Genomic DNA, 20,379 nt, shown 5'->3' with positions numbered 1-20,379 from the left:
GGGTAAAATGACATGAAGGTTTGCTAGTTTTTCTTGAATAAATGCTTCTCAATATGATGTATGCCTTTTGGTCAATTTCTAGAGTCCTGAAGTGACTGTCTATGACAATTTTACATAGTCTTATCATTGCTTTTTAGGGAGAGGATTTGCTGAGCTCCTCAGTTATTCTGGAGGCCCCATCCCTTAACCAATATGTTCTTGAGTCCTTGTTATTTTTCTATTTTATTATTATAAAATATGTCAAGGAGGGCCCCCCAGATGGCTCAGCGGTTTAGCGCTGCCTTCGGCCCGGGGTGTGATCCTGGGGACCGGGGGTCGAGTCCTGCGTCGGGTTCCTAGCATGGAGCCTGCTTCTGTCTCTCTCTGTTTCTCAACTAAATAAATAAAATCTTAAAAAAAAATGTGTCAAGGATACTAGACTGAAAAATAAAATTAACCACTCTAGAGTGAATAATATAATACTTTCGTGAAGTCAGTATCCATTTTTTTCCCCAGATCTTAACACTTCCTCTGTTTTTGGTATTCTGATGTTTAGATGTAGAATATGCTTATTTACTCTATTTGAATAGATTCAAGCTTGCCAAATATTAGAACTCATGCCTATCATTAATTCTGGCTAATTCTTATCCATACCTTTCAAATATTTCCTCTCCTGCCTTCTTGCTACTTTCTCCTATTGGAACTCTTATTAGTGAGATATTAATTTCTTCATTCTGAATCTCCCTTTTATAGTTATGATTTTACTTCTCTATATTATATTCAGCTCTTTCAGTTCAATATTCCTCTCTTTGACTGTGTCTAATTCGCTGTTTAACCCTCCCCCTGATTTTTTAACTTAAATTACTATATTTTTCAATTCTAGAAATTTTTTAAGTTTTTAATCTTTCTTTCTTTCTTTCTTTAAGATTTTATTTTTTATTCATAGACACAGAGAGAGAGGGGCAGAGACACAGACAGAGAGAGAAGCAGGCTCCACCACACAGGGAGCCCGATGTGGGACTCGATGTGGGACTCGATCCCGGGTCTCCAGGATCACACCCCAGGCTGCAGGCGGCGCCAAACCGCTGCGCCACCGGGGCTGCCCTTTCTTTTTCTTTCTTTCTTTCTTTCTTTCTTTCTTTCTTTCTTTCTTTCTTTCTTTCTTTCTTTCTTTTTCTTTCTCTTTCTTCTTTCTTCTTTTTTCCTTCTTTCTTTCCTTCTTTTTTTAGAGAAGTGAGAGAGGAGCAGAGGGAGAAAGAGAATCTTAAGTAGGCTCCACATCCAACATGGAACCTGATGTGGGGCTCAATCTCACAATCCTGAGATCATGACCTGAGCTGAAATCACGAGTCAGACACTCAAACAACAGAGCTACTGAAGCACCCAAATTTCAATTTATTTTCAACTCTTCTTGGTGTGGTATCATTTTTACATCTTCATTGTTTCTTAAATGTTGTTAATCATTACAAACATAGTTTTTATCAGGGCACCCAAGTGGCTCAGTTGGTTAAGCATCTAACTTTGGCTGGGATCATGATTTCAGGGTCCTGGGATTGGGCCCTGCATTGGGCTCCACGCTCAATGCAAGGTCGGCTTCCCCCTTTCCCTCTGCCCCTTTTCCTGCTCAGGCTCACATGCTCATTCTCTTTATCTCCCAAATAAATAAAATCTTAAAGAAAAACATATTTTTTAATAAGCTTTTTTTTTTAATTTATTTATTCAGAGAGAGAAAGAGACTGAGAGGCAGAGACACAGGCAGAGGGAGAAGCAGGCTCCATGCAGGGAGCCTGACTTGGGACTCCATCCTGGGTCTCCAGGATCAGACCCCGGGGCTGCAGGCGGCGCTAAACTGCTGCGCCACCGGGGGTGCCCAAAAAACATAGTTTTTATCTGAAAAATCCATTATCTCAAGTTCACAAAAGTATGATGCTGATGATGGTGTCTCTTGACTCTTGTTCATGAGGAATTGTCCTCATGCATTTTGGAAGATTAGATCAGGTACTCATCCGGAGCAGAGTTTTCTCCTTGCGAATGCTATGTGCCTTAGGTTGAGTTGTGTTTCCTCAGAGCAGTTTCATGTGTGCTTCTGCCAGGCACCCTCTATTGTTACTTAATTTCTCCACTTTGGAGCTTCTAGACTAAGCAGAGAATATAAATCCAAACTCCAAACTTTTATGAAGACAGGCCTGTGATTACTATGTCCCAGCAATGATTTATTTTTATCAAAGACACAAGTTGAGATACTCTCAAGCATTCTCTTTCTCTTCCTGCACAAGTGGATACTTTGTTTTTTCTGGCCTATCCTTTTTCTATGGGCCTAGCTCTGTTAAGAAGCCATTTTTTAAAAAGATTTTATTTATTTATTCATGAGAGATGCAGAGAGCAAGGCAGAGACACAGATAGAGGGAGAAGCAGACTCCTTGAAGGGAGCCCGATGTGGGACTCAATCCCCGGACCCAGGATCATGCCCTGAGTGGAAGGCAGACGCTCAACCGCTGAGCCACCCAGGCGTCCCAAGAAGCCACCCTTTTATTGAGGCCTGGAGGTATCATCTCCTTTACCTATATAGGCATTAATAGCCAATACCCAAAAAAAGACATCGCCCATTATTTTTTGACAATGATTATAAGACAGTACAATATGGTCATGGGGAGTTCAGGCCACACTGACTAAAAAATGCTTTATGAAACCATTCTCCTCCCATCTATTTGATTCCAATAAAAAAAGTCACTGCCTTCCAAAGCCTTGCTAAATTAATGTAGCACTTACCACATTATAGCTACCAACACATTACTTTCCAGGCTATAAGATCTTTTATATGAAAGTGATTTGTGAGCTGTAAATATCTATGTTACTATGAATTATTATATGCTAAGAATGAGAGAAGGAAGAAAGAAACCCCAAACTTGTAGATTACTGACACCCCAGGTCCATTAGCCACCTCTCCTCATCCTATCCCAGAGTCACAAAGTCAGCTCACAAGCTTACTGCTTTTTTCAACTCTTTCACTTCTAGCCCCTGGGAATTTCTCTTACTTTTTCATGAGTCAGCTATCTGTTCCAAGAGATCATTGTTTTTTAGCATTTCAAGATGTTTCTCAGCCGGAAGGTTTCCAGGATTAAGTCTACATATTATTTTATTAGAACTACAACCTTTATAATGAGCTTGCTTACGAGTCATTGTTTCATGATTCATGTAATTAAATAATGTTTTACAAATACTGAAAGAAGATCCTTCCTTGTGCGGGTTGCACCACAGTACACATTAAAAGTATTTGCTTCAGATTTTCTTAGCCCAGTGCTTTTTAAACAAGAGCATGCCTCAGAATCACCTGGAAAGCTTAATAAAAACACAGACTGCTGAGCCTCATCCCCAGAGGTTCTGGATTAGTTTTTCTGGGGTGTGCCTGAGAATTTGCATTTCTAACAAGTTTTCAGGTGGTAGCAATGCTTTTGGTTCAGAGGACCAGACTTTAAGAACCACTGCCTTAATTTCTTTCTTAAGATTTTTTTATTTATAAGAGACACAGAAAGAGCAGCAGAGACGCAGGACGAGGGAGGAGAAGCAGGCTCCATGCAAGTAGCCCAACGTGAGACTCGATCCTGGGAATCTGGGATCACGCCCTGAGCCAAAGGCAGATGCTCAACCACTTAGCCACCCAAGCATCCCAAAGAACCACTGTCTTAGCTCAACAGAGCAAGCCAGAAAAGTATTTTACAGAAATAAAAGATTCCTTTATTAAAATGGAAGCTCATATTCTATTTTTGCTTATATTTTCTAAAGAGGAAATTTATATTTCCTTCCACAGCCTGCAGTAGCATCCTAACTGGTATATCTACTTCTGTTCTATCCATCCCTCATCCATTCTTCACCTAGCAACTGGCATGACCTTAAGTTGATTTCCTGCTTAAACCCTTAAAATGGCATCCCATTGCATGCAGAATAAAATCCAAAATCCTCACTTATCTCACATCTTCCAGGCATTGTTTTTTTCTTTGTTTCTAGAACTTTAAGTTCTATCTTGTCCCAGGAACTTTGCACTTGTAATTCCTCTTCCTAGAACACATTACTCCCTCGCGCTTAGTACTTCATCTCTCTGTTCCTTCCTTTTCTTCAAGTCTCATTTTATTTATTTTTTTTAAAGATCTTATTTATTTATTCATGAGAGACACAGAGAGAGAGAAGGCAAAGACACAGACAGAGGGAGAAGCAGGCTCCACGCAGGGAGCCTGACGTTGGACTCGATCCCGGGTCTCCAGGATCACACCTGGACTGAAGTCGGCGCTAAACCGCTGAGCCACCCCAGCTGCCCTCAAGTCTCATTTTAAATGTCACTCATCTTGAAGTCCACTCTCTGACCTCAATATTATTAAAGTCTGTAAGCTCTCCTAATTGGACTCTGAGCCCCACTGACACAGCTGTGTTCTGAGTCTTCCTTCTCAGGGGAAGCAGTGGGATTTCTACACTGTGACTATTGTGTTTAATCCAGATACACTGAGGTCTCCATATTTCTCCCAAGAGAAAAATGGTCCATCTGCACTGGGAAAGGAGAATATGTAACATCTGCAAATGCATTTCTTTCCTTTTTTTTTTTTTAAGATTTTATTTATTTATTTACTTACTTATTTATTTATTCATGAGAGACACACAGAGAGGCAGAGACACAGGCAGAGGGAGATGCAGGCTCCCCACGGGGAGCTGGATGCAGGACTCCATCCCAGAACCCCAGGATCACGACGTGAGCAGAAGGCAGACACTTAACCACTGAGACACCCAGGTGCCCCAAATGCATTTATTTCTTTAACAGTTAGGAAAAGTTCATTCATCAGTGTGAAAATAAGGTGAAAGAAGACTATGACAGGGCAGAAGAAACCAACGAAAGAGACTGAAATCTTCCTCTTCTCCCGTTGGGCTTTGTAGGCTGCAGCAACCGGGGCCAGTGACCCCCTCTGCTGGCTGCCCCACGTGCACAGTGAGGCCGTCTTGTGCAGGCCCCACCTGCTCCAAAGGTTGATGGATCCCACCTTGATGGAGAAGGTTGAAGCGTGAGTATAAAGCCTGACATTATGAAGAGTGCAATCTCTAACTATTCAGCGACTTGGTCTCCTGTCATGGCCACCTAAAAGAAGTCTGGAAAGGGAAGGACCATCTAATTCTGGAATTCCCTTTTTTTTTTTTTTCTTTTTTAATTCTGGAATTCCTAAAACATAAAGTCCCTTGTCCCAGTTGTCACTGTTACAGTTCCCTGATTATTTGCTTAACAGTACAAGGCACATTCTGCTTTTTAGTTTTTTCTTTCTTTCTCTGTTTCTTTCTTTCTAGTAAATTCCATGCCCTGTGGGGAGCCCAACACAGAGCTTGAACACACGACCCTGAGATCAAGACCTGAGCTGAGATCAAGAGTTAGATGCTTAACCAACTGAGCCACTCAGGTGCCCTTGCTTTTTATTTTTTCCAATTGTTTATGTTGTAAAATACACATAAATTTTACCATCTTAACCATTTTTAAGTCGAATGTATATATTTCTTGTATACCTCTTTCTAACCCACACTGAAAGTTCCTTGAGAGTAGGCGTGAGCCCAGTCTGTCTTATTCACCATTGTATTCCCATAACCCAGGGAAGAGCTGGGAAACAGGAAGAGCTCAATAAATATGTGTTGAAGGAGTGAATGAGCATCATTTACCTGGAGCCCCACTGAGTAGAGAGGGTTAGGAAGAGCACAAAATAGGCACAGGCCAGAGAGCAGGGGACGATTTCTGCTCACGTCTCTGGGACTTCACCTGAGAATACATGTCACTCACACTTGGTGGTGGTAGCTAATGCGCAGAAAAGACCCAGGCTCTGGAGCTAGAAAAACCAGGCTTGGAACCCATTAATCTAAGGCAAGCAAAGTCAGTACACTCCATGGCTTCCTCATCTAAGAGTGAGGTTTGAAATAGCACCTACCCTCCAGGGTTGTTCTGAGGGTAGAAAGGATTACAGCCCTAGGCATATTGTCAGTTTCCAGCTAACAGGAGCTTGTTTTCTTTCTGCACTTCCCTAGCAAACTGCAGCCTGAGGGCAGGAGGACTCTTGACATTGCTCAGCTTCTCCTGAGTCAGAGCCACAGGGCACCCACAGGGGTCCCTCCTCCTCTTCCTGGAAGCCTTCCCTAACCCAGCAAGTCCATTTCTCCTACAGACTATCACAGTCCCCTGTGCCACCTTTTATCAAAGTTCTGGTCTTATATCACTGAAATGATCTGAGCCAAGCAGCTTCATGAGCCAGAACCACTGAGAGGCTGTTCGAGTACAATCAACCCAACAGGCCCTGGCACCCGGGGTATTTTGAGGTCCAAAAGAAATGGCCGGAATCAGGGCCTGCCATTAACTGGCTGTGACCTAGGGAAACTTACTTCTTGCTTCTACAGGGCAGTTTCTCTTTCAGAAAATGGAGATAAAAGTCACACCTACTTTCTACAGCACTGATTCCCAAACTGCAGGGAATCACCTGGGAGCCACTCCTAGAGTGTGATTCAGCAGGTCTGTGGTGCGGCCCAATAATAACGCATTATAAGCAGGTGCCCAGGTGATGATGAGGTTTCTGGCTGGGGACACTTTGAAAGGCGCTGTTCTGGGAGGTTCCAAGTTGTTCCAAGAGTCTGATGTGAAACTCTTGGCGCAGCTCCCAGGTCAAGGCAAGCGAATGCTGCTACTACTATTTCTGCCCCGCAGACTCGCCTCCGGGCACCGGGTCCACTGGACAGGGCTGCCGCGACCACAGGACCAGAACCCACCGCGGGGTTTAGACGCCGCAGCCCCCAACGCTGGTGGGCGGGGCGGCTCCGGGGAGAAGGCGAGCGAGGGGTGGGGCCAAGCGTGCGCGTTGCTGCGCCTGCGTGCGCACAGGGGGGGGCGTGGCTCCAGCTCCGGGCCGGAAGCAGGAGGCTGCAGGGGCGGGCCGGCTGGCGTCCCCTTTCCGGCTGGTCCCCATGGAGGCGCTGGGGAAGCTCAAGCAGTTCGATGCCTACCCCAAGACTCTGGAGGACTTCCGGGTCAAGACCTGCGGGGGCGCCACGGGTAGGCCGCGGCGGGGCCGGGGTCGCGGGGACAGAGGTGTCCGAGAGGCTGGCCGGGACTCCCGGACCCAGCTCGGCCTATGGGGGGGCTTGAGAGAGTGAGCAGAGGCCCTTCTGACCCTCGCTCCCTTCCCTGCAGTGACCATTGTCAGTGGCCTTCTCATGCTGCTACTGTTTCTGTCCGAGCTGCAGTATTACCTCACCACTGAGGTAAGGGGCGGGGCTAGTACGTGGGCGGGGCTTGGCATTTTAGGGAGGAGAGTAGGGAAGGAGAAGCATGGGTGTCAAGTTTTACTGAAGTAGTGCTGCTCCAGGTGCATCCTGAACTCTACGTGGACAAGTCACGGGGAGATAAACTGAAAATCAACATCGACGTGTTTTTTCCGCACATGCCCTGTGCCTGTGAGTACCCACCAGGGGTGGGAGTTGCAAGTTCTCAGGTGGGCTTCCAGCTGCACACCTCCATCTTGGGTTCTGGACTGGACCCCTGGACAACCTTCTTCCCCTAATCCATTGGTGCCCCAAGACAGTCCCAGCATCCCCTTACCCTCCAAAACCCAGATTCCTCCCTTGCCCTTAGGTTCCCAGTACCTTACCCTGACTTCCTGCTTCCAGATCTGAGCATCGATGCCATGGATGTGGCTGGGGAACAGCAGCTGGATGTGGAACACAACCTGTTTAAGCAACGGCTAGATAAGGATGGCATCCCCGTGAGCTCAGAGGCCGAGCGTCATGGTAACTGTGGGGAGGAGGCCAGATCTTAGATCCCAGAGCTGGACATGCCCAAGCCCTTCTTTCTGGGATGTGGCCGACCAACTGACAAATGAAGCGGCTAAGACCCAGAGAAGTCAAGTGGCTTGCTTAGGGTACCCCAGTTATTAAGAATCAGAGTGGCCTGAAATCCAAGCTTCTGGCCTCTGTATATTGAGTAGAGTACTCTAGTTGGCTATCATCTTCAGCAGTCTCCAGTCCCTACCCATCACAGTTGAGTAACAGAAGGTTGAGGTTGGATCTTATGTGCTCTTGCCTTGGCAGAACTCATCTAGATGGACCCACATTTCTCTGGGTGTTTGCTTCCCCATCGTTAGCTAAATTCAGTCCTTAATGCTCTTCCCCTTTGGAATGCAGGATGCCTTCAGGTTAAATTTACATTCTTGAGTTAGATTGCCTGAATTCAGATGTAACTTTGTCTCTTACAGTCTACGGCCTCAGCTGTAAAGTGGTGATAAACCATACTACCCACCACATTGAATTACCAGATCAAATGAAGTCATATATGTATGATGCCTGGTATAGAGTGGCTCTTCACCCTAGGTTCCTTTCCTGCTTTTAGGTGGCCTCACAACACCTATATTAACTCAGCTTCCCACCATAGCAAAACCCTCCTCAAAGCTATGATTTCTCATACCTTAGGGATTGCTATTTTGTGAGCTTTATCAGTTGTTTATTCACAGATATACTTTGAACACCAGTAAAACCAGAAAATCTGCTGTAGGATTGGATATTGTGCATAAGAGAGCAGAGTCAAGGTTGATTCCAAGGTTTTTGGCCTGAACAAATGATTGACTTGCAATAAGCATGACCAGAGAAGAAAAAGATAATTTGTTATATTATATATCTGCTACCGTGTAACAAATTACCCTCAAAATTAGTGGCTTAATAGGACAAACATTTGTTTTTTCAGTTTCTGTGGGTTAGGAATTCAAAAGTGATATGGTTGGATGGTTCTGGCTTAGGGTCTCTTATGAGATTGCAATCAAGCTGTTGGATCTAGTCATCTTGCAGGCTTGACTAAGGCTAGAGGATCTGCTTCTAAGGGAGCTCATGCGTAAGGCTATTGGCAAGATGCCTCAGTGCCTTCACCACATGCACCTCTAGGAAGAGCTACTTGCATGTCCTCACAACATGGCATCTGGCTTCTACTTTTGTATGTGATCTGGGAGAGCACAAAGTAGAAATCACAGCTTCTTTTGTGATCTTAGAAGTTGGACACCATCATTTTTGCAATACACAAATGGTTACACAGATCAGCCCTATTCATTATGGGAGGTAGGGCTACATAAGGATGTGAATACCAGGAGGTGGTGGTCATTGGGGACTTCTTGGGAACTGGTCCCACAGGGAAGGATGAGAATTTGGGGGTAGATTTCATGTTTGAGGCATATTAAATTAGGGATGCCCATTTTATACCCTTATGATGTTAAGGAGGCAGTTAGATGTACCAGTCTAGACGTTAGAGAAAGGCTGGAGAAATAAATATAGGAGTTATCAGCATGCAGATGGTATTTAAAGCCATTGGACTAAAGAGAAAACCTAGGGAGTAAATGTAAGTAGAGGGAGGTCTAGAGACTGTACCCTGAGCTCCTCCAATATTTAGAGGTCAGGAAATGAGGATCCAGGATTGAAGATTAAGAGCCATTAAGGTAGAAGAGAACCAAGAGATGTTGCAAAAGCCAAGTGGAGGAAGAGTTTCGAGAAGAGAGGGTAAGCAACTGTCAAAAACCACTGATAGTCCAGTAAAAGGAGTAAGAGTTGACCATTGCGATTGGCAACATGGAGGCCAGTGGAGACTTTAAAAAGAATAGTTTTGATACTGTTAAGGATGAAAATCTGATCAAAGAACAGAAAAGGAAATAGAGACATTGAGGAAAAACAACACTTTCAGGAGTTTTGCCATAAGAGAGAGCAGAGAAAGTGTGGGGGGTGGCAGAGAATGCAGGTGGCATAGTGGATTTGGTGGGGAGATGAAATGGGTTCTCTTGCTTCTCTGTTCTTCACGGAAATTGAGAGCAAGATCATTAGCTAAGAATGAAGAAAGGGAAAGGGATTTTGGAAGCCTAAGATGAGAGGGAAAGATACAAATTAGTCATCCCAGAGAATGGGCAAGTGAGCTGATTAGCGAAATGAAGTAAGATCGCCAGGCAGTCTTAAGGGAGGCACAGGCAAGTAGGCACAGAATTGAATTTAACTAGGGCTTGGGTTTTGCTAGGGTTGTACAACACGAGAGAGGAACAGATGGGTTCTGGTTATGTGCAAGAGAAGAATTAGAGTAGTGGACCATGGAATTTATTATCCAGCTTTGTCAAGATATAATTGAAATATAACATTGTGAGGGCACCTGGCTGGCTCCGTTGGTTAGGTGTCCTACTCTTGATCTCAGCTCAGGTCTTGATCTCAGGGTCATGGATTCAGGCCCCATTGGAGCCTACTTAAAAAAAGAAAGAAACGTAACACTGTGTAAATTTAAAGTGTACCATGTGATGATCCGATTACATATATATTATGAAATGATTACCACAGTATGGTTAGCCGACACATCCATCACTTCACATAGTTAACCTTTTTTGTGTGTGTGGTGAGAACATTTAAGATTTACTCTCTTAGCAACTTTCAAGTATACAATAAAGTATCGTTAACTATAGTCACCATCCTGTACATTACATCCTAGAATTTATTTCATCTTATAACTGGAAGTTTGTACACTTTGACCAACATCTCCCAGCCCCTACCTCCCAGCCCCTGGCAACTACCATTCTATTCTCGGTTTCTATGAATTAGGCTTTTTTAGAATCCACGTATAAGTGACAGCATAAAGTTGTCTTTTTCTGTTTTATTTCACTTAGCGTATGTCCTCAAGGTTTATCCATGTTGTTGCAAATAACAGGATTTCCTTCTTGTTAATGGCTGAATGATACTCCATTATGTGTATACACATTTTCTTTATCTGTTCATCTGCTGATGGACACTTAGATTGTTTCCATGTCTTGGGTGTTGTAAGTAATGCTGCAAAGAACATGGGACTGCAGATACCTATATGAGATAGGATTTTTTTGGGGGGGTGGGAGATATATACCCAGAAGTGAGATTGCTAGAACATATGGTAGTTTTTTTAATTTTTCAAGGAACTTCTGTACTGTTTTCCATAGTGGCTGCACCAATTTACATTCCTACCAACAGTGCACAAGGGATCCCATTTCTCCACATCTTTGTCAATAATAGTTATATCTTTTTTTTTTTTTTTTTTAAGTAGGCTCCGTACCTAATGTGGGGCTCAAATTTACAATCCCAAGATCAAGAATCACATTTTCTACTGAGTGAGCCAGCCAGGCACCCTAATACTAATTATTTCTTTTTTCTTTTTAAGTTAAATTTATTTTTGAAGATTTATTTATTTATTCATGAGAGACACGCAGAGGGAGAAGCAGGCTCCCTGCAGGGAGCCTAATGTGGGACTGGATCCTGGATCCCGGGATCACGCCCTGAACCAAAGGCAGACGTTCAATACTGAGCCACCCAGGCGTCCCTTACTTCTTGTTTCTATTTATTTATTTATTTTGGATAATAGCCATTCTAACAGGGGGTGGTATCTTATGGTTTTGACTTGCATTTCTCTGATGATTAATGATGTAGAGCTCTTTTCCATTCATCTGTTGGCCATTTGTATATGTTCTTTTGAAAAATGACTATTCAGGTCCTTTGCCCGTTTTAAATTAGGTTGCTTGCATGTTTGTTTTGCTGTTGAGCTGTAGGAGTTCTTTATATATTTTGGATGTTAACCCCTTATCAGATATATCATTTGTGAATATTTTCTTGTATTCCATTGGTTGCCTTGTCATTTTGCTAACTGTTTCTTTTGATGTGCAGAAACTTTTCATTTTGATGTAGTTCCATTTGTTTATTTTTGCTTTTGTTACCTGTACTTTTGGTGTCATAACCAAAAAATTATTGCCAAGACCAACGTCAAGGAGCTCTTTCCTTATTTTCTTTTAGGAGTTTTACAGTATCAAGTCTTACATTTAAGTCTTTAATCATTTCAAGTTAATTTTTGTGAGTTGTGTAAGATAGGGGTCCATTTTCATTTTTTGCATATGAATATCCAGTTTTCCCAGCAGCATCTATTGAAGAGAGATAGTCCATTCCCCATTTGGACCATGGAATTTAAATAAGGAGGGAATTGAGGGCATGCGGGTGTGATAGTGTCACTGTTGTCAAAGAATTGGTTTCTGGGTACTGGAGATAGTGAGCTGGGAAAATAAGGGTAAGTAGTTGGAGATTGGGATCCTTGAAATTGAATTGTAGAAGGTTTGCAGTCATTGGAAATAACAAGGTCTAGCTGTGTGTGTGTGGAAATGAAGGGAGATGATAATGAGATGACAAGATACAATGACTGTTGGAAGTAAGGAGGTCAGGGTATTGAATATTGAAATCTGCAGTGAGGAGGTAGTTACTGGCAGGGGGTTGGTGTGGAGAGGTCTGAGGAGCACCACCAAGAGGTAGCTAAAGGCATACGCTTCGGAACTGGGTCTGAAATCTGCCACTTACTGTGTCACAAAGCCACTTCTTGTCTCTGAGCCTCTGTACCTTTGCAAGTATAATGCAGATGATAATAATCCCCAGATTCATAGGGTCTGCGTCTGGGTAAAAGGAGACATTCTGTGCACAGCAACCTATAGTCAGCTAACATTTAGCATTTGCTGTTACTGTTTCATGACTAGTACTTATTTAAGGAAATAATATATGTGTGGAAGTGCTTAGTGAATGACACATAGTGTGCACCATATAAATATTAGCTTTTTTTTTTAAAGATTTTATTTTTTTGAGAGAGAAGTGAGGGGGAGGAGCAAGGGAGAGGGAGAAACAGACTCCCCTCTGAGCAGGAAGCCTGACACAGGGCTTAATCCCAGGAGCCAAAAGCAGTTGCTTAACCAACTGAGCCACCTAGGTGCCCCAATATTAGCTATTACTATGGCTTTTATTATTCCCAAGCCACAGGCCAAAGGGCCTGTGCAGGGATCAGGGGTGCAGATTTCACTCTTTCTGCTCCGAGCTGATGCCCCTACCTCTGCCCTCCCCTTAGAGCTCGGGAAAGTCGAGGTAAAGGTGTTTGACCCTGACTCCTTGAACCCTGATCGCTGTGAGAGCTGCTACGGTGCCGAGACAGAAGACATCAAGTGAGCCAGACCCTGGGGGGGCCGGGTTGGGGGTGCTGTGTGTGAACCATCCTCAGCCTGTGTCAGACTGCAGCTGGGGAAGAAGTTGGACCAAGAGTTTAACAGGGATGGGGTGCGCACCTCAGTCACTGATCCTCGTGCAAGTAGCTGGGGCTCTGTGGCCAGGCCCTGCGTGAGGCCACAGCAGGGAATGAGGCTGAAGTCCCCACTCTGGTTCACAGGTGGTCTCTAGAGTCCAGATGCCTGGGTTCCACCCTTGTGTCCTTGAGCAAAGCCACATAATTAACCTCTCTCGTGAAGGGGGATGATGATAACACCCATGACAGTCACATCAGGATGAGCCGTGTAGTGTATGTAAAGCCCTGAGCTTGAAGGCCCAGCCCAGGTAATTCAGCCCTTGATATATGGCCACTGCTGTTATGTTCCTCAGGCCCTGGCCCCTGAGAAGCAGGTCTAGGGTAGGGCCTGGGAATATGTATTTAATATTTTTTTGCATTGTGGTAAAGTATATGTGACTTCTAAGACTTACCATTTTGACTATTTTCACTTGTACAATTCAGTGGCATTAACTACATTTAACTGTTGTGGAACCATCACCGCGCTATGTCCTAAAACTTTTCATCATCACAAACAGAACGGGAATGTGTATTTTTAAGAGTCCTGCTCCCTCCGAGGGCACAGAGTTTGAGAACATTTGGTGGTCAGGGACGCAGTTGGTAGAGGCTTCACTAGCGGACAGAACCACTCAATGTCCCAAGGTACCAACTCTGTGTCTGTGCGTCTGTGACGCTCTCACTCCCCACCCCCCACTGCCCCCCACCCTTCCACAGGTGCTGTAACACCTGTGAGGATGTGCGGGAGGCCTATCGCCGTCGGGGTTGGGCCTTCAAGAACCCAGACACTATTGAGCAGTGCCGGCGAGAAGGCTTCAGCCAGAAGATGCAGGAGCAGAAGAATGAAGGCTGCCAAGTATATGGCTTCTTAGAAGTCAACAAGGTACAGGAGGGACTATGGCGGAAGAGGGCCAGCCGAACTATGGATCGGCCTGTTCCACTGTGAGCCCAGGGCCCACTCAGGCCCTCAGGAGAGAGAGGGGAGGGAGGAGACGGCTGGAGAATGAGCAGGAATGTCCCCTACAGGTGGCTGGAAACTTCCACTTTGCTCCCGGGAAGAGCTTCCAGCAGTCTCACGTGCACGGTGAGTAAGCCTCAAACCCTGGGAGCCCAGGCAAGTTTGAGCGCTGCTTCACCTGCCCAGGTTGTGTGTCTTTGGCCTGAAGGAGACCCTCAGCTCGGGGCAGCAATTATAAGAGCACAGGCTGAGGAACCAGACTGCCTGGGTTCAGTTTCAGACCTTACCGGCTGTGTGAAACTTTGAGCAAGTTTCTTAACCTTTTTGAGCTTGTTTCCTACTTTATAAAATGGACAGGCAAGTCCTTCTGTCCTGGGGTGCTGGTGTCAATGAAGGACAGCACGAGCTGAAGGGCAGCATAAGCCCAGCTGTGGAGGGCGTTTGTTCCAAAGGTAGCCCCCCAATATCAAGTGAGCTGTATGGAAGGCCTTGGGGTCAGCAAAGCTGGATTGGAGTGCAGGTTCACCCACTTCCTGAGAGTTATATCAGATTTGGGGGCCATTGAGCCCTACTCGGTTTCTTCTCCTATGAAATGGGGCTGAAGATACTAGTACCTCCCTCACACGGTTGTCCACAGGGATGAACTAATGGAATTTATTTTCATTCATTTATTCATTTGTATATTCGCTAGATATTTAGCAGTCACTGTGTCCCCCCTTGTAGCCTGGGTGCTAACAATACAGCTCTGAACAAAACAGTCCTGGTCCTCAACATTCTAGTAAAGAAACAGACTGAAAACAAGTATGTGAAATATATGGACTCTCAGGTGCTATTAAGTACTATGAACCAAAGGAAGGCAGGGTAAAGAGGACGGAGGTGAGGGGCTCTAGGGGATGGTAGGAGTGTGCTGTCATGTATCCAAATCTCTGAGCTGGGAACTGGCTTGGCGAGTTGGAGGCACAGAAAGAAGGGGGGGCAGTGGTGCACAGCAAGCTGGTGCTGGCGGTGTGCTCAGTGATGAGGTGAGCCAGCTAACAGGGCCACATCCCTGTGCTCTGAAGGGCACCCCAGGGACAAGAACTTTTAGCCTCCATGAGACGCGGAGCCATCCTAGGGCTCTGAGGAGGTGCTACATGAGGGGACCTGACTCTGCAGAGGTAGGCTGCTCTCTTGTCTGGATGAGGTTGCCCTGGAGGTGAGGGTAGGCGGAGAGGAAGAGCTCCAAGGACTGAGCAGTGTGCCTCCAGGTCAGAGGATGAAGGCGGGCATGGGGAGGGAGCAGCCGCTGAGACCCGTAGGAGCGCTGGTCAGATGAGAATGCCAGCCAAGACGTGGTGTCCTGAAAGCCCTCAGATGGAGGTGTTTCCAAACCCAGATCAGATGCTTCTGGACAACAAGTAAGAGTTGCCCACTGGGTGTGTGACAGGACAGTGGTCATTGTGACCTTGGCAGCAGTTTTCATGGAGTGATAGGGAGCACCTGCTATGTGGCTCAGGAGGGACAGGTTGTGGAGTTGGAGTGGGTGAGTAAGCACCTCTCTTCTGTGGAGTTCGCTCTAAAGGGAGGAGAGTGGGCTGAAGCTGGATGGAAATGTTGGGCTTGAGGGAGATGTGTGAGGTCACCATAGATTAAATGCTATGGGAGTAGTCTACTACGTAGAAAGCCAGAGTCATGCTCCAAGTGGGAGGGACAGTCGCTGGAGTGAAACCCTTGAGAAGGAAAAAGAGGACAAAATCGAGTGCTGTAGAAGCGTAGAAAGCCCAAACCTGGTGACAGGAGGAAAGGCAAATGAAGTTGGTACAGGCAGGATGCCTGGTGATGAGGAGATTGTGGGGAAGGGTGATGGGGTTGTGAGGAGAGAGTTGTGGCCAGAGGCTAGAGCCACCAAGGAGAAGCGCTTCTGTGTGGATCTCTTAAGTGAGAAAATGAGAAAGGAGAGTTGGTATAGTTTGCCATGAGCTGCAAAGCTGGGGATTTGGGGGGCAGCTCGAGGGACAGTGATCTGGAAGTGATATTAAGGAGCAAGGCGTCACTTCAGGCTATGGAGGAGGGTAAGTGTGGGGAAGAATTTGTCACCCCTGAGGAGGCTGCCGGGAAAAGGATCTTTCCATGAGAAGAGGGCCAGGCTGCAGTTGGGGTGACAAGGTGAGTGTAAGGAGTAGAGGTTGAAAATATAGGGGTTTCACTGATGAGATGTGGGGCCCCTGGGAGGGCTGGGAGTCGGGATGGTGTTAAGGGACCTGCAGAGCCAGTGTGACAGCAGTCTAGGGGTGAGAGATGAGCGGCAGTCCTGAGCTGCCCAGGGGCTGTAGTGAGCAGGAGTAATAGGAGAGCCCCGCTGGTGCGGAAGGCAGTGTGTGGGGTGAGGCAGAGTGTGGGTCAGGGATGGGAGGTGGGCCTGGAGGGGGTCGAGAAGGGTGGTCTCACTGGGACTGTGGGAAGATGGTCACTGTGGAGCTGTTGGCATGGGGCCTGGAGGCACTCGGGAGGAGGCAGTGGGCTGGCAGGCCCCAACAGCCTCTCCACTCCCACACTTGGGCTGCTGTCAGAGTCAGGGAGCCCAGGGCAAGGGGTGGTCTGTGTCCTGGGAGGATGTTTAAAATACAAAGCTCTGATTGCCTGAGGCCAGATAATCTGGCTAGATTGAAGGTTTGGGAGCTAGATCCTGACATCCTTGTTGCTTGGAGGAGGAAGCAGGAATTATAAAGTTCACCAAGTACTTTTCCGTCTTAGATCCTACCTGGTCCTCAGGACAGCCCTTTGTAGAGATCGCTGAAGCCCAGAGAGGGCAAGTGACTTGCCCAAGGTAACACAGCTAGGAAAGTGGTTTATTGGCTCTAAGTCTTTTATTCTTCTCAGGCCACCATACTTCTGCCCTCAAGAGCCCCTGCATTCACTGGCTAGGGAAGAGTCTCCTGGGGATGGGACCAGGAGGAGGCTTGTTGGCTGGTTCCACACCCTGCTGCCGAGGCAGGAATACTCCAGGCTTCCTTTCTACCGTGTCTCTTACTCCATAGTTCTCATTGTGAAGCTCTCAATCTTTTTTCTCTTCTTCCCCTCTCTCTCCTTCCCTACCTCATGCTGCAGTACATGCTGTGGAGAGTAAGTGGCCCTGCCCCGCCAGGGAGGCCAAGCCCCGGCTTCTGGGGCACCCTATCCTCCCAGGATGGGGGGAGGTTTGGACAGGCCTGGGATTGGGGTCTTACTTTTCAGGTAGGGTTCCTTGAAGCAGAAATGATCAGGACCAGAGGGCAGGAAGCACTTGTTCTAGAATAGACGGTACAGGGTACCCATGGCATTTCCTTTGAGGGCTCTGAGGGTAGGGGCCAAGGGGCCAGGGAAAGTGCTTGGACAGCATTCTGAGGGCCCACTTCGCCTTGTCAGTGATTGGCCATCAGCTGTGTTTAGTGAGAGACGAGAGTCAGCAGGGTTTGGCTCCTGAGGTACAAGCAGGGACTGGGCGAGAGTGGAAACCTGGGAGATGCCCGTAGAGGGCTCCCTGTATATGTTGGGAAGGAAGTGGGGTCTGTGTTCTTAAGGCCCGAGGAGGGCATGGACTCGCACACAGGCCCAAGACAGGCCTGACGGGCTGCCCTCCAGCAGGGCCAGGCTGGGGGGATGAAGGGCCGAAGAGGAGCTGGGCAGTCATACTCAGGGAGGGGTGAGGAGGCCCGAGCGAGGACACTGAGGGAGGCAGGAAGCCAGTCCTGCTCCACCCGGTGACACATTCTCCCTTCTCTCCTAGTCCATGATTTGCAGAGCTTCGGCCTCGACAACGTACGTACCAGCCAGAAGCCGTGCAGGCGGATGGGGTGGGAGTGGTTGCTGCTTCATGTGTCCACAGGGATGACTGGGGAAGGGGGCACAGATAAAAAGATCCCGTATTCTATCAGAGGATAGGTCTGAGGGTCAGGAACTGAGATCTGCACAGGCCAGAGGTGGGGGATGGGGGACAGGAGCGGCCTGGGCAGAGACCCCCTGGCAAAGTCAGGAGGGAGTGGAGCACCTCTCAGACCCCGCCCAGGCTGGTGTGGGGGGTGAGGCTGGAGAGGTTGGTGGGGGACTCTAGTCAAGCAGTAGTCGGTCTTCCTCCTGAGAGCGATGCAAGCTGTTGGCCCTTTAACCAGGATCATGATATAATCAGATTTGCAGATTTTTAAAGATCCCTCTAAGGACTGAGGTTGATAAAGTTTGGAGCAGGATAGGAGTCGGAGCTGGGAAATCTGGGGCGCTTCTAGGCTGGGCTTCCCTGGCCTGAGACTCCCAGGCAAAGTGGGCCCCTGCCATACGGAGTCGGTGCCCAGTTTTTATGTGCCTTGTGTTTGGATGCAGCCGGAGCCTCAAACTGTGGAGGCCCAGAGGCTGTGAACTCTGTGAGAAAGGAGTTCCCGGTGGGGCGTGGGGGTGCCTGTGTTGGTCACATCTCCCAGGCAGGACCTCTTCTTCCTTCCCCCATCTCCCCACACCCCCTCCCCAGAGCCAGGTACCCCTGTCTTGTGCTGAACTACAGAACTTCCGATGGGGTGAGGGCTGTTGGGGCCTTGAGCGCTTGAGGCTCACGTGTTGGTGTTGCTTGCAGATCAACATGACCCACTATATCCGGCACCTGTCATTTGGGGAGGACTACCCAGGCATTGTGAACCCCCTGGACCGTACCAACGTCACCGCACCCCAAGGTACCAGCCTAGAAGGTGGCCCCCAGCTGCCAAAGCCCTGTCCAGCACTCATGCCCAGTGCTCTCTTCTCCCTGCAGCCTCCATGATGTTCCAGTACTTTGTGAAGGTGGTGCCCACAGTGTACATGAAGGTAGATGGAGAGGTGAGTCTGCAGGAGCTTGGGTATCCGAGTCCCTCCTGGTGCCAAGCACTTGAGTCCTGTCAACCTGGGAAGTGGGGTGCTGCTCTTCTCCCCAGCTGATGGATGACAAGCTGACATGCAGGGGCAGTAGGTGATGGGACCCCCACAGCCAGAGTGCAGGCCCCGGGCTGTCAGGCTTGAGAGCACTTGTGCTTTCTACTTGCCCAGACTGCCTCCATCCATTCCTCTGGTGCTCACTGTCCACATGGTCTGCCTGGGCTGGGAGCTCACCCTTCCTGGGTCCCCTCCTTCCCTTTCTACTGTGGCCAGTGGAGCAGCATCTTGGCAGACGGGAAGTCAAGCCTGGCCTTGCCAGGAGTTCGTGGTGTGCGGTCTTGGAGAGTTGCTTCCCATCCCTGAACCCCTGCTGAGAGAACCCTCTGCATGTAGCTGGATTGGTAAACTGTAAAGAGCTGGTGACCAAGGAGAAGCTGAGATGGTGAGGCTGGCTGAGAGAGAGTGTCCGGGGGGTCCCTAGGCCTTGAGGTGTTCACTAGCAACCGGGGCCTTGTTTTCCCTCCCGCACAGTGCAGGCACCGCATATGAGGGGCAGGAACAGGCATAGGGCTGGGGGGCTTGGGAGCCAGGTCACAGACTCAGCCCTGGCCCTGACTCCCTTCCTGTCCCAGGTGCTGAGGACAAATCAGTTCTCTGTGACCAGACATGAGAAGGTCGCCAATGGGCTGATGGGTGACCAGGGGCTTCCTGGAGTCTTTGTGCTCTATGAGCTGTCACCCATGATGGTGAAGCTGACAGAGAAGCACAGGTGAGGGCAGGGGTGACGGAGAGGGGCCTGGGGCTTCAGGGAGGAGGGGTACCTGTTAACACCCGCCCCTGGCACCCACCCTGTCCCTCCACCAGGTCCTTCACACACTTCCTGACGGGCGTGTGCGCCATCGTTGGGGGCATGTTCACAGGTCAGAAGCTCTAGGCTGGCTGGGGCTGGGGCTGGGGTGTGGCAGCGAAGATAAAGCCTGGGCTTCCTGCCAGAGTTGTGGTGGGGGGAAGGAGGGGCACCTCAGCAGCCAAGGGGAGATGCTGGCCTAGCCGGTTAGGTGAGTTGGCTCTGGGGTCCAGCCACGTGTTGGGTGAGTGCCAGCCTCTATCTCTCTCCCCAGTGGCTGGACTCATCGATTCGCTCATCTACCACTCAGCTCGAGCCATCCAGAAGAAAATTGATCTTGGGAAGACAACGTAGTTGTCTCCTTCCCCCTCTGTTGTTCCCTTCTCCTGTTTCTCTTTGGCCCTGTGGTCATTTCCCAGCCTCGTCCCCACACACCCCCACTCCGTCGTTCTGAGCCCAGGTTGATAAATCTATTAATTGTGATAGTACTCACTGGTCTCCGTGTGCTTCTTGTATCTGACCAGAGCCTAGAAACAACCCCTCATTCAGCCACTTACTGAAAGCAGTCAGGACTGACAGATTGGGCCAGATGCCCTCTGGGAGCCCCACATAGACATC

At 47.9% G+C, this 20,379-nt stretch overlaps 1 protein-coding gene across 2 annotated transcripts; it reads left to right on the top strand.

Moving 5' to 3' along the window:
• The first annotated feature begins 6,694 nt into the window (after window positions 1-6,694).
• On the top strand, window positions 6,695-20,249 carry ERGIC3 (ERGIC and golgi 3). 2 transcript variants are annotated; one of them, XM_026009814.2, is made up of 14 exons: window positions 6,844-7,039; window positions 7,178-7,248; window positions 7,353-7,440; window positions 7,654-7,773; window positions 12,896-12,989; window positions 13,820-13,985; window positions 14,129-14,186; window positions 17,148-17,162; window positions 17,806-17,837; window positions 18,640-18,736; window positions 18,814-18,878; window positions 19,547-19,683; window positions 19,779-19,834; window positions 20,036-20,249. In XM_026009814.2, exons 1-14 carry the CDS (start codon window positions 6,952-6,954, stop codon window positions 20,113-20,115), a joined length of 1,167 nt encoding a protein of 388 aa, XP_025865599.1. In that variant the 5' UTR covers window positions 6,844-6,951; the 3' UTR covers window positions 20,116-20,249. The 2 variants fall into 2 exon arrangements, with proteins under 2 accessions (XP_025865603.1, XP_025865599.1); XM_026009818.2 differs by lacking the exon at window positions 17,148-17,162 and having other exon boundaries at window positions 6,695-7,039.
• Window positions 20,250-20,379: the final 130 nt, after the last annotated feature.

Source organism: Vulpes vulpes, chromosome 14 (genome assembly GCF_048418805.1).
Source record: "Vulpes vulpes isolate BD-2025 chromosome 14, VulVul3, whole genome shotgun sequence".
Lineage (NCBI taxonomy): Eukaryota > Metazoa > Chordata > Mammalia > Carnivora > Canidae > Vulpes > Vulpes vulpes.
Note: the sequence above shows the minus strand (reverse complement) of the source record. Positions and strands in the feature narration are given on the sequence as shown.